Raw genomic sequence first — 15000 nt, 5'->3', positions numbered from 1 at the left:
AAGAAAAAAAGAATCACTTTATCAACAACAATTCAGCATACTGGCTTTTGTCATAACTGTATTGAGAAATACTTACTTCATACTTCACTGTAACTTTAAAATAACATGTATAACACAACACCAAAAAATAATCACATTAGTTCAGCCTACTGGCACAAGTTAGTCATCCAAGTTGACCAGATTTATGCAATGTAAGCAGCACTGCTATTTTGTGGGCACCAAAAAGTTGGACAATTGCCCTGAGTACTCAACAGTACTTCACAACATCTTAATGAACCTGCTCCCTCACACATCGCGCACAAGCACATCGTGAGATAAAACAACACCTGAAACATGCATTTGTTTGAGGGTAGCTCAAAGTAACTTGACAGAAATGTCTACTTTATATTGCAATAGATATCGTTTTTACTAGCTATTAGCAAGAGGGGGTGGGTGGGAGACAAACTTTTTGATTCCCTCGGTGCTGCATTGGCTCGAAAACCACGTACGTAACCACAAGAATTTAAATTTGTTAATTTGTAGCCCACGGTAAAGCGATGGAAATACTAACTTTTACACTGAACTAGCATACTGTACCTAACAGCCACAATGGTGCTTTGACAAACTTTTTTCAACACACAACACTGCCGCAACAGTGATGGCAGCTGTACCTTGCACTTTGTTATCCCGGGGTATTTGAAACAGATACACAGTACGAAGAAATTATTATTTTACTCACCTTTCCATACGCCGTATAGTTGCCGTCCGGATTGTCGAACAGCATGAAAGACAAAAGAAAAAAACGCTGCCTCCTTGACGCGTCTGATGATCATCGGATGTTGTCCGACGTCCACCTGTGGAAGCGCGCGTGCGTGCGTGTGTCAAAATTTAATTTAAAATGTAATTTAATTTAATAGTTTGACGTTTTGTTTGATTGTGTTTTGTTTTGTTTTCAAATCTCTATGGTATTACATAGATTCATTTATTCAAATCCATATTTTATGTTGAATGACATATTGTTGTAATCATTACTAATGTATTGTTATTGTATATTAAAAATGGATTATTCTTTGTGTGATATTAATTTAGTTCACTGCGATTGGCTGGAAGCCAGCTGGGATAGACTCCAGCGCCCCCCGCGACCCTTGTGAGGACTAAGCGGTTAAGAATATGGATGGATGGATAAAAAACTTTATTTCACTTCCAGTTTATCTTCATTTTATTTTGAGAATATTTGTTGCAGAAAAAAATCTTACTACATCACCATATCCTGTTCCAAGTGAAGCAACATTGCTTGTTTGTTCATAACTTGTTTAGTTAATTATTCTTAGTTCGTACCATAATAATTCCATTACACAGGGCTCTAAGTTATAAATAGTGTAAGTTAAATATTGGGGGATCATTTAATTCTTATTTGACATTCCAATAACATTATATAAGGTTTTACAGCAAAATATCAATAGATCAATATCATCATAATACTGCCATTGAAACAAGATAGCTTGACCATTTCTTTGAGTCGTCCATATCATGTCTCAAGACACCTTAAGATGTGCATGTCTTAAGTCAAATGAAATGTGTCTTAAACTGTCTTAAGACATTCAATGTCTTCAAGACACAAACATCTCTTTGGGGGGCATCCCATGTGCTGCTCTCTCATGATACCTGCATGTTTCAAGCCATCGTAAGATCTTTATGTCTTAAGACAAAGGAAATATGTCTTAAGACGTCTTGAAGACATTAAATGTTTTCAAGACACAAAAATCTGTTTGGGAGTCATCCCATGTGCTGCTTCTGTCAGGATACCATGTCTCAACACATCTTAAAATCTACATGGAAATATGACTTAAGATGTCTTAAGATATTCATTGTCTACAAGACACAAAAATCTGTTTGGGGGGCATCCCATGTGCTGCTCTGTCAAGGAATGGTGTCTTCAAATGTTTGTCTTAAGATTTCTTGATGTTCCAAAATGTCTTGAGATGTCTTGATTTTGCTTATTAAGACATCTTAAATGTTGAGGCACGTTGATGGCTGAGTATGATATAGTCATTTGTGCTCGATTGGAATATTCCGTTCGGATCGCGCCGCGCAGACAACATATTACGTAAACAGACATAATTTGCTACAGTCAATAAAAGACATTATATTCATGTCACTCACCACGCTAAATAAAGTAGCCGATTTCCTCCTCGCTCCTGAAGTGTGGTTCTTTGCTGCGTTGTCATGTTTGTTTACACCGGCTTGAGTATTTCCGGTGGGTTACACGCCAGAATATTTATATATAGTTGTATATATGTGTGTATTGGCACAAACTGGCATTTTGGCTGCAGAGACAAAATAACATGAAAACGCCGCAGAGAAATCAATGTACGCAAGCGAGGCTCCTTTAGCGAGTGGGACGGAGCTACACATACAAGTCATTACTACAAAGACCAAGATTCCTTGCGAATTATAATAAGTGAAGAAAAAGAAAAGAAAACAAAGAAGAAAATAGAGAGCATGCGCACAGCGAAAAACAATGTGCTAGCAATGGCTAGCATTGCTCATGTGCCCCACATAGACTGGTGAGAGGACCGTCAGTCAAGAGACTGTCAGATTACTTTTCAAAGGCAGTTCAACAGACATAAAGGACTCTGCACACTTAGATGCTGAAAGCCTGACACAGTGGCCGTTCCTACTGATCATTTTTTAACAAACCAGGCTGAGGCCTACTCAAATGTACTGTTTTGGCTGGCAAAATCGCTACTGTGTCACTTGTGTGATGTCACTTCTTTTCATAGGGCCAAAATCTATCGGCGGAGATTTGTGTAAAATCTCGCTCCAGTGTTTCCTCGCTACTTCGCGGTTCAGTTATTGCGGATTCACTGTATTGCAGATTTTAGTTTGTGACCATTTTGTGACATTTGTAAAACAAAATTTAGGGCAAACTGTATTGTGTTTCGAGAGAGGAAAATAGTGTGCTGCTAAGGACAGTTTAAAATTAAAGTAGAAATATGTTGATTATCTAAAAATGAAAACCAGTTTATCATTCATAATTGGAAATTGTTTTTTTTTGTCTTCTCTATAATTGTTCTTTAACTGTTTGACCGCCATAAACGTTATAAAACGTTTAGCATAAACCTAGGGAAGGGCGCCGAGGACGTTAAAAGACGTTCACTATGTTGTTGTTGGTTTTTTTTTGGAAACGGGTGCAGCCTTGGGCAGCTGTGCTGAAAGTATCAGGCAGATCTGGTTAGTAAAAGACTCGTTTTGGCCCCTAGATGGCAGCGATGACTCTCTTTGCACAAGGTTGGATGGGCGCCCACCGTGGGCGTCAGTAGAAGACGTGAGGCGGAGCTAGAGTGTTGAGGGGACAATGGCTGAATAAGCCACAATGGCTGACCAAGCAACCGGTTGCAAGCGGCTCACGCTTGAGCATTTTTTTCAAAGACGGAAAGCATCGATCAATACTAAAAAGCGCATTGATGTCGACGATGATGATGACTCCGAGCTTGACGCCAAAGTTGGAAGCCTTGACGCGACTGTTATGATCACGTAGTAAGCCTCACCGGCTAAGCGCGGCTAGCGCTGCTAAGGCCGGAAAACGCGCACAATAACCGACCGGGTACTTCTACACAATCGGACATTCGATCGGGCGATGGAGAGTTGGCATCGACCAATGCAGATTGATGATGATGATGATGGTGAATCCCGAGGTTGACGCCACAGTTGGAAGCCTTGACGCGACTGTTATGATCACGTAGTAAGCCTCACCGGCTAAGCGCGGCTAGCGCTGCTAAGGCCGGAAAACGCGCACAATAACCGACCGGGTACTTCTACACAATCGGACATTCGATCGGGCGATGGAGAGTTGGCATCGACCAATGCAGATTGATGATGATGATGATGGTGAATCCCGAGGTTGACGCCACAGTTGGAAGCCTTGACGCGACTGTTATGATCACGTAGTAAGCCTCACCAGCTAAGCGCGGCTAGCGCTGCTAAGGCCGGAAAACGCGCACAATAACCGACCGGGTACTTCTACACAATCGGACATTCGATCGGGCGATGGAGAGTTGGCATCGACCAATGCAGATTGATGATGATGATGATGGTGAATCCCGAGGTTGACGCCACAGTTTGAAGCCTTGACGCGACTGTTATGATCACGTAGTAAGCCTCACCGGCTAAGCGCGGCTAGCGCGGCTACCGCTGCTAAGGCCGGAAAACGCGCACAATAACCGACCGGGTACTTCTACACAATCGGACATTCGATCGGGCGATGGAGAGTTGGCATCGACCAATGCAGATTGATGATGATGGTGATGGTGAATCCCGAGGTTGACGCCACAGTTGGACGCCACAGTTGGACGCGGCCTTTATTCTCACGTCATAAAGCCTCACCGGCTAGCTCTGCTAACGCCGGAGCTTTCACATGCGGACATTTTGTCGGACAATGAAGAGTACCCCGAGTCCAATGCATATTCATCGGAGGAGCGGGTACAGTCTGATCACGGAGAAGACACTGGTTCTGGACTACGATGCCACCATGAATGGAGTGGATAAAATGGATCAGAACATCTCTTACAACCCGGTTTAGCAACTGAAGGACATGAGGAAGCGAGACGTAACATCACCATAACGTAACCGTAGCATGATCCTGATATTAGACTTGATGGCAACACACACTGCAGTATATACTTGCTATTCCCCGGAAAAAACGGCCTGCAAGAAAGTGGAGCTTTTGCACGCGAAGAGGCAATCTGTTGTGCAAATGCGGTTGCGTCTCCTTGCACGCAGGGGAGAAAAAACAAAAAGAAAAACTCGTTGAAACATCCACATATTTGTAAATAGCACCACAGTTGCACACATTTGTAAATAGTTTGCCAAATTGTTGTCAAATTGTTACACTGTTGAATGTAAATAAACGTATTTTGCTATCAAAAAACACTTTTTCATTCTTGGTGGTAGTGTTTTATAGAAGTAAAGCACTATTTAGGTGTTTGTGGCATCATTCATGGACAAAAAGAAGTGTAAAATTCACTAGAATGCATGAAATAATATCGTTTCACTAAAAGCTTGATTTCTCCGTATTTGAGTTCAAAACAAGCGAAATCGGGTGAAACTAACCATTTTCTATTGTTGATTACTAAAGAACGGAATAAGGTAGAAACAAACTTTTTCTGATGAAAGATGAAAGTCCAGTCTTTCATTTGGTAGTACGTGTGTTTCCATAGTCCAAACAGAACATTTTCTGTGGACCTTGAAAGATCAGTCAAAATGCTTAAATCGGCTGGCACTGACGGCATCCCTTTTCTGAAAACGTCTGGCAGTCAAAGAGTTAATGAAGACATACAATATTTTTTATATTTATTTCTTATTTTTTAATTTTGAGAGTCGGTGGGGGACTTCGAATACCTCCTCAATTCCATCGACACGCCTTCCTTTGAGGAAGCAGAGTCTAGTGACTCTGAGGTGGGCTTCCTTATCTCTGGGGTTGAAGTCACCGAGGTGGTTAAAAAGCTCCTTGGTGGCAAAGCCTTGGGGGTGGATGAGATCCGCCTGGAGTTCCAAAAGGGCTCTGGATGTTGTAGGGCTGTCGTGGTTGAAACGCCTCTACAACATTGCATTGACATCCGGGACAGTGCCTTTGAATTGGCAGACTAGAGTGGTGGTGCCCTTTTTTAAGAAGGGGGGCCGGAGGGTGTGTATTCCAACTATAGAGGGATCACACTCCTCAGCCCCACTGGTAATGTCTATTCAGGGGTGCTGGAGAGGGCGGTTCGTCGGGAAGTTGAATCTCGGATTCAGGAGCAGTGGACCAGTGGGTGCATGGGTGTTCTCCCAACCAGTCTACATGTGTTTTGTGGACTTGGAGGGCGACCGTGTCCCTCAGGGAGTCCTGTGGGGAGTGCTCCGGGAGTACAGAGTACCGAGCCCTCTGAAAGGGCTGTGCGGTCCCTTTACAACCGGTGTCAGAGTTTGGTTCGTATTGCCAGCACTAAGTTGGATTAGTTTCCAGTGAGAGTGGGACTCCGCCAAGGTTGCCATTTATCACCGATTCTGTTCATAACCTTTATGGACATAATTTCTAGGCGAAGCCGAAGCGTTGAGGGGTTCCAGTTTGGTGGCCTCAGCATTACATCTCTGCTTTTTGCAGATGATGCTGTTTGGTTCTTCAAGCCGTGATCTTCAATTTTTACTGGAGCGGTTCGCAGCCGAGTGTGAAGCAGTTGGGATGAAAATCAGCACCTCCAAATCTGAGACCATGGTCCTCAGTCAGAAAAGGGTGGAGTGCCCGCTCCGGGTCGGGGATGAGCTCCTGCCCCAAGTGGAGGAGTTCAAGTATCTTTGGGTCTTGTTCACGAGTGAGGGTAGGATGGAGTGGGAGATCGACACATGGATCGGTGCAGCGTCTTCTGTGATGTGGACTCTGTATCAGTCCGTTATGGTGAAGGAGCTGAGCCAAAAGGCAAAGCTTTCGATTTACCGGTCGATCTACGTTCCTAGCCTCACCTACAGGTTGTGACCGAAATAACAAAATCGGCTACAGGCGGCCAAAATGAGTTTCTCAATGCGCGGCTCACGAGCCACATGCTTTAATTGTCGGCTGAAGTGGCAAGTTAAAGGAATGGGCTGATAACCCATCCGTTTTGACGATTTTAATCAGCGGCATTTTTTAAATTAATTGCCTTCAATTGACTTTTTTTTTCCTTAAGCCAGCTCTGCACAGGTGGGGGGGGGGGGGTTGGAGAAGGGATTGGGTGGTGGAAGTAAAGATACACATGGCTGGCCTTCGCAGTTTGCATTATCTTTAAAACAAAAAAATGTGTGCATGTGTAGGTGCCAGTGTGTGTAAGATTGACAACACGAGTAGCTGGGGTATGTTCTAAAAGGAGCTTTTGGGACACTATGACTTGCTAAGAAGAATTTAAATATAAGAAGATTGTTAACATTTATTTCTTTATTTCAAAATAAATAATAAATTTATTATATTTTTATATATTATATATATTATTTTTTTATATTTATATTTATATATATTTATATTTATAATATATTAAAAAAGGGCATTTTAGAGATGTAATTTTATTACAGGGGGAGGGGGGGGGGGTTGGAGAAGGGATTGGGTGGTGGAAGTAAAGATACACATGGCTGGCCTTCGCAGTTTGCATTATCTTTAAAACAAAAAAATGTGTGCATGTGTAGGTGCCAGTGTGTGTAAGATTGACAACACGAGTAGCTGGGGTATGTTCTAAAAGGAGCTTTTGGGACACTATGACTTGCTAAGAAGAATTTAAATATAAGAAGATTGTTAACATTTATTTCTTTATTTCAAAATAAATAATAAATTTATTATATTTTTATATATTATATATATATTATTTTTTTATATTTATATTTATATATATTTATATTTATAATATATTAAAAAAGGGCATTTTAGAGATGTAATTTTATTACAGTAATACCACGATGCAGCGATATTTTTGCTCACTCTTATACCGTCAGAATGTAATATCAGCACATGCTTAGTGGCAACTTAGAACTATATTAAAACACTCTGTTGAACCATCATAACATTTTGATTTCATTTATGTGACTAAAGGCATTTAATTTGAGACCTAACATCTATGTTATCAATAAACACACCAAATTGCAAATAATCTTTTAATTCACACAAAATTATTAATTCAAATTTCCCACTGCAGTATTATGACCTCATTTAAATAAGGAAATACCACAAGGGGCAACAATAAAATAACCAAACTTTGGCTGATGCCTCAGAGGCTGAATTGTAAGCTGAATGTGATCTTCAAAGTTGAGGCTGATTTCATCTGTTGAGAGGTCAAACCTTTAAAGGGTTCAAATCTCGGACGATGGCCTTACCTGTGATTGGAATTGACTTTCCACTGATATTTTAACAGCTCCAAAAAAATTCAGGTTCATATTTTTTCCTAAGGTACTGGTTGCTATGGACATTTGAAAGATGCAAGTACCAAAACTTTATTTCAACCTTCCAACATTAAAACTGCTGTAACGTTGTCAAATTATGATGCATGTGTTTCACCCTGTTCCGTTTTTACTGACCATACAGAGTGGACAATTAAAGCAGTGACTTGCTTGCTTGTATTTATTTGCATAACTCAACACAGTACAGAGCGTTATAGATCTTTTTCACACATGATGTGACCTGAAATACGCAATCGCTGTGGATTGTGACTTCCGGGGTGGTGCATAGCGAATGTAACAATGCCGCAGGCTAAAAATAAAAGCCACTGTCTTGTACCAGGATACTCTTTCTGCGTTAAACTTTATTAAAGCAGCCTTACCTTTAATTTATTTTGTTTCCTTGCAACACGGAACTAAAAGAAGAAGTGTATTCAAGCGATTCGGCGTGATGAAGGACCACATTTTATTGTCAGGAAAGGGCAGCACGCAAGTCTACAGTAGCATTACACCTCCAAGGATTTCGTGTTGGGGCTTAAGTGTCAACTTTACACTGCCTCCTACGAGGGAATCTGTTTGATCGATGCCGCAAACAAACGAGCCCTCACCAAAAACATGTCATCCAGTACATATTGGGATTATGACACACGTACAAAACCACAAAAACACATCACACGTTACTATCATCATCATTGCAAAGAGACTATAATACTTAAATAAGGTCCTCAAAATATTTACTATGAATTAGGCCAACAGGGTTAGCAGTTACCTGAGACTGGGGGGGTATGCTCACAGTAATATCTGAAAACATGAAAGCAATCGACGCAGTATTTTGGATTTTATAGGCACAAGTGTCTTGCTCTCTATAGGTGTGCACTGTCACGTCGCTTAATGAGAAAAACACATAATGTCCATGAAATACAAACTATTGAGCCGATCGTATTGCTATTTTAAGAGATTGATGTGTGCCCAAGTTAGAGATGTGCATGTCACTTTTGGTGGCAATTGGTCGTCTATGGGGAGGAAGGCTGAATGACAATACAACACAATATAATCCAAAATACTGTGGCGATTGTTTTTATATTTTCATAGGTTGAACTGGGCATAAGACGCAGAGATGTGTGGGTGAATATTGGTGACCATTCATAAAAGTATTCTGACCTTAGGCGACATACACGCACATGAAGCGTAGACGGCCCCCTTTTCGATGAGAGTCTTCTTATTTTTTCCTGATGGAGTGTTCTTGTACAATGCTAGTTTCCACATCGGCTCAGGTGATTTTGGGGAAATGCTTCCGATCCATCTTGCTTCTAAATATAAGGACCGGAAGCTGAGTTTCCTGGTGATGATGTATTTTCTGTTTTGTTTAAAAAAAAAAAAAGGCCCATTACTGGCTCCGAGGACACACTCTGTCTACCTCACTTCCTGTAGTGTTCCCTCACTCGAATTAGTCCCTCAAGCAACATGAACTCAAACTAAGAATACTATTGTTACAATATCAAGCCATTTATTACACTCCAGTTGAAGTTAACTGTAGCTTAAAACACACTAAACGAAGAAAATTACACATTGCACACCTTGTTTAGCTCGTTTCCAGAACATAGCTAGCTCAAGGCTTAATTTAGCAATTAGCGCGCACCTCGCGGCACTTTTATCACTCAAAATATGGCTATTCATACAAAAATGTTTCAAGAATGTATACAGAGAAGCATCTTAACATTACTCATGCTCATCAAACAACAACTTTTATTGGCATAACTTGATCGTGGCTTTTTTCTTGTACACTCTTAACGTGGCTACAACTTAACAATGTATCAGAATGCGCAGAACCACACTGCCTCTAAGTGGCCAAATCGCGTACAACATGAACAGCGCTCCCAATAAAGCCACACACAAACAAGGCCAAGACAGTATAAAACAACTAAAATAAAACCGATTTTGGGACATTTTATATCGATTCTGAATCGTAGTAAAAAAAAAAATTGGCACACCCCTACTTTACTGTGTGTGTTATGACTTTTTGGCTGTTGCACATTTTGTGAACTATGTGCGAGTGTGCTGCTGATGAATTTGAGTGTCTGCTCGACAACCTGTCGTGAGCACCACAGCAGTCTGAAGTGAGCTGCACATCAAAATAAAAGTATTGATTTCGTTTGATGTATCTCGATGTTTGCGACCAGCCCTGCAAAGCTGTCCTATATTTTTAACCTAAATAGGTCTGTATGTGGCCATATGTTGCGTAGTCCAATTTCATTAATGAAAATGATTGGTTGTTACCTGTTTCCTCAGCACAGGTGATGTCATCTTCAGTTGACAGCAAGTGGCAAAATTAGTTTTTAAAGGTATTAATTGTTCATGAAAAATAAGGAAGTTATCACATTAATTATAGACAAAATATTATCTTCTTATTGTTGAAAATGGCTCGATTAAGTACCTCTTTAACAAAACAAAAGTCGGTGTTGCCTTCACGGCCCATCCAGACCATGGGAAACTACGCAACCCACGACCCACCCATAAGGGTTGCTAGTGTTTTAAAATCAAATCGGAAAATTTGTCATATAAGCAGGTCTTATTTTACTTTGCTTTTACTGACTGGCGATCGCTAAGTTTGAGGTTTTTTAAATACGCTCTGTATTTTACATTTATTTATCGATAAATTCAGTGTTTAAAAAGTTCAGTTCACTCGTCATGTTTCAAGCAACATGAAAAGTTGGATATGTTGAAGTGGTAAAGCCATAGATTTGTTTGCATTATTGTTATAATCTGCAACACATTTCTTACTGATTTACAGTTTACACCATACTTGTGTAGCAAAGGTATGTTGCCATGGTGAACAAGACTACATGTTAAAGTATTTAGTAAGTTTAAACCTGTAATTGTAGTAGAAAAACAGTCCTTTAATATTAAGGCCTTTATCTTAATACCATGTAATCTATAATAGATCTGATATTGTTTATTGTATTTAATTGCTTGTTGGTTAAAAAAAAATCATTGAAAAAGACGTTAAAAAACATAATCGTATATGAGATAGTAATTGCAATTTTTTGGGGGGGAAATATCGCAATTACATTATTTTCCATAATCGTTCAACCTTAATCCAAATACCAAAATATTTTATAGCTGCAGCCCTTAAACACGTTTGAACCTCATCCTGCTCTATAAACCAGTGGGTCAAAGTAAGAGGCTGTAACACACCCTTTCTATCACGTTTAAATGAAACACCCAGCAGCCAAATTCTGCCGGCTCAGGAGTTTACCTAATTAACTGGTATTAGGTCTAAATGAAAAGGCCTCTATCATTCCACGCCACATGGTCACAACAGAGATAAGCTGGAGTCTTACAAACCATTAGGCTTTAGGCTACAAACACTTTACCTGAGGACACATGGTACTGACACACAAGCCATTGTCTGCTCTAATAAATTATAGCCTAGAGCTAAAAAAAACAACAAAAAAAACACCTGTAAACAAAACTGCCAAAAAAAAGTGTGTTAAATTAAGTGTACCAGACATTCTATGTTGATAATGTCTGTTGATAATTTTTCATTTACAAGTCTCTGTAAATAATATCTAGAGGTTGACAAAACAGCCAATAATTTGGAGTGCATTCACTTTTATGAGTTTTATGAAGATAAAAATGCATTTTACACCATAATTTATAGTCATTAGGTCTGTCAGGTTGTCACACCACACCCAAGTACTGCAGACAATGATTTTTGTGATGGTAATCATGACAATTTCCCTGCTATTTTGCAGGTCACTGCTACAGGATTCGTCCCATTGTTGCAGTTTGCCTACACTGCTAAGCTGTTACTCAGCAAAGAAAACATTCAAGAGGTCATCCGCTGTGCCAAATTCCTGCGCATGCACAACCTAGAGGACTCGTGCTTTCGTTTTCTGGAAGCTCAGCTAAGTAGTGAGGGCAGCTTGCTGCACTGTCACAATGTGGCTGCTGAGGGCATCAACTCAGAGGATGAAAGCATGCAGTCCGAGGCCGAAAGGCCTTCCTCCCCCAGGATACAATGTGCTGATGATCTTGCCACCTTTCAGTGCCCCGGTGAGGATCGACTAGCAATGACTATACCTAGTAACTTCACAGATGGCCGATTGGACTTGGATCGACACAGAGGATCAGACCTGCCACGATGCCCTAAGTACAGAAAATACCAGTGGGCTTGCAACAAGCACAATAATGATTTCTCTTCACACACCAGTACCTCAGGTTTTCCTAGCACAATAAAAGAGAGCAGCATTAGTAGGGGAGTAGCAGGTCAGGAAAGGTTGCTTTTGGCACAGATCAAGGTTGAGCCACAAGCAGAGGAAGAGGCCGTCTCATTATGCCTCTCGGGGGATGAGCAGAACGTTAGGGATAAGGATAGTGTGTCAGCAATGGAGATGGATAATCCTGTGTCTACAGAAATCAGCAAAAGAACCAAGTCGGCATCCTGTGTCCGAGCCTTATTCAAAAAAGGAGTGGACCACTGCAGTCTGCCCAATACATCACAGCAGCTATTTGCCAACAGGCTTGTCTGTCCACAGGACAAATTTAACTCTCAGGGAGATCACAAAAAAGACTATAGAGCTTTCGCTGGGGAGTTGAGTTTGTCTTTAATATCCCCTAAGAACAATGACAATTTCACTGCAAGTCTGTCCCTTAAGTCCACGTCCTGTGATGAAATCTGCAAACCGGAAGTTGAGCTTGATCGACAAAGTGTCATATTTTCCTCAGGAGCCTGCAATCATCTCGGAACTCCAGCTCATTCCTACCCAGGTGGGAATTCTTTTGAGATGGAGCTTTCTGAGCACATGCCAAAAGGTGCTGGAGCCAGTCAGTCTCTTCCAACCTCCCAGGCCTATTCTCCCAACACCACCTCCACTGAGCCCCAACTACTGTGCCGCCCACGGCCAAACACCAGCTGCCCAGTTCCAATAAAGGTTTGCCCGCGCTCACCGCCTTGTGAGACACGCACCAGGACATCCAGCTCCTGTTCATCATACTCTTATGCAGAGGACGGCAGTGGAGGTTCTCCATGTAGCCTGCCTCAATTTGAATTCTCTTCTTCACCTTGCTCCAACATGGCCCGCTGCCTCAATGTTGACCCGCAGGAACACAGTGTAGGGGATGTAATTTTTAACCAGAGGCAACCCAAGATCAAATGTGAACAGTCATACGGCATCAATTCCAGCGATGAATCCGGTTCTTTTTCAGAGGGAGACAGCGAGTCCTGCACTGTACAAGAGCGTGGTCCAGAGGTGAGTGCAAAACTGCATATGCAGTCTTCAAACCATCATTTACAGTTGAGCAGGGTACCCGATATACTGTATAGCAATTAGGGCTGGACGATTAATCATAATTTTATCATGATTTCGGTTTTGGCTTCTCTCGATCTTTAAAACATAATAATCGAAGAAAAATGATTAATGCGCAGAATGCTGCAGTGCCTTTACAAGTTTCCGACATTGTGAAAGTACCCTGAATGCACCACATGGTGCTTGTAGCAAGCCCGTACCGAATCAATGTAATTCTGCTGTCCCTAAGCGTCCTTTAAGCTGTTTAATGACACCCCAGTCGGAGCTACCTGTAAAACTAAACACACAAGAATAATTACATCCACTGTATATTTAAAGCTGTCAAATAATTGTTTTTTTATCAGATTAATCACATCTCACAATTTTGATTAATCACAATTAATCGCTTAATCAAAAGGCTTTTTTTATCAACATTGCCTCCTTCTTTCTACATTTAACTCATTTACTCCTAGGTATTTTCACTGAAGCAACCCCATTCGCTCCCCAGCTCTTTTACTGGATTTTGACTGATTTTACAAGGCCCACAGAATATTGTATTCCATTGCTATAAAAACATGGAACCCACCAAAAGAAAGATTAGAATCTCTTCTTTCGTCAGGAAAAAAATGTATATTTGTATCTGTTTCTGTTTTGCAGCAATTAGCATTAGAATATAGCTAAGTTTCATCATTATTCACAAACCTGTTGAAAACAGTGACAAAAGGAGCTTGTTGCAACATGGCCATGGTTGACCTCTGATACTCTGCTGCCACCTGCTGGCCAACTACCATTCCTTTAAGCGACCTCTTCAGGTCAGAGGCTGTTTCATACAGCCTTTTGTATGCTCTTGCATAAAAAAAACATAAAAACCGTATAAAAAAAAATTTGGGACCATGGCAATATTTAAAACAGAACCTTTTATACGTGTTTGGGAGCAAATGAGTTAAGTATGGACAAATTATATTGTATTATAAATACATTTTATGGGTAACTGCTAAATTCTACATTCATTTTTTTGTCACACCATTTATTTATTTAAATATCCTATGAGTTTTGATACCCAACATGTCTGTGTGTGAATTTTACAGGTGAAGCTACCATTCCCTGTTGATCAAATCATAAATCTTCCACGGAATGACTTCCAAACATTGGTGAAAATGCACAAACTGACCTCAGAACAGCTGGAGTTCATCCATGATGTGAGGCGAAGGAGTAAAAATCGCATCGCTGCCCAACGCTGCCGCAAAAGAAAGCTTGACTGCATCTTGAACCTTGAGTGTGAGATCAGAAAACTGGTGAGTCCATCTCCAGTATCGCTGCCAACACTTCAAGTCTTTGATGATCTCTTTTCTTCATGACACCTCTTCCCACTCATGAGTAGTGACTGACCGCACCCTCAGATATTCATTGAATTATTAAATAATAATTCTCAGAAACTTTAATATGTTTTAGATTGCATTTGTGAGAGATTGCATTTCATGAAAAATTGTGTTAAGGTCACATGATCAAAAAAAAAAAGAGAAATTTCAAGGCCAACTAAAACAAAAGGGTCAAAAGGTTACAAAACTATGCGCCAGTCTTCTAAATCCTGTTTTGTGAACATTGATCCAGTAGTTCCTGAGATGCAAGGGTTAAAAGCAAGGTGGCCACGCCCTTTTTTGCAGAAAATGTATGTATATATATATATATGTATATGTATGTATATATATGTATGTATGTATATATGTATATGTATGTATGTATATATGTATATGTATGTATGTATATATGTATATGTATGTATGTATGTATGTGTATATAT

General features: G+C 40.5%; 1 protein-coding gene across 4 annotated transcripts in view; it reads left to right on the top strand.

Annotated features, from left to right (window-relative positions):
- LOC147158206 (transcription regulator protein BACH2-like) overlaps window positions 1–14794 on the top strand; it is a 157418-nt gene extending 142624 nt beyond the window's left edge. For 2 of the 4 annotated variants that reach the window (XM_086061725.1, XM_086061728.1), the window contains exons 4-5: window positions 11667–13163; window positions 14288–14794. In XM_086061725.1, the coding sequence (XP_085917851.1) occupies window positions 11667–13163; window positions 14288–14557 (1767 nt within the window). In that variant the 3' untranslated portion in view covers window positions 14558–14794. The remainder of the gene's footprint in view (window positions 1–11666; window positions 13164–14287) is intronic. The other 2 variants (XM_086061726.1, XM_086061727.1) reach the window with 1 other exon arrangement.
- The last annotated feature ends 206 nt before the right edge of the window (window positions 14795–15000 follow it).

This window comes from Leptonotus elevatus, chromosome 18 (genome assembly GCF_054856555.1).
Source record: "Leptonotus elevatus isolate MCC_2025b chromosome 18, RoL_Lele_1.0, whole genome shotgun sequence".
NCBI classification, from domain to species: domain Eukaryota; kingdom Metazoa; phylum Chordata; class Actinopteri; order Syngnathiformes; family Syngnathidae; genus Leptonotus; species Leptonotus elevatus.
The sequence above is the reverse complement of the archived record's forward strand: the minus strand, read 5'-3'. Positions and strand labels throughout refer to the sequence as shown.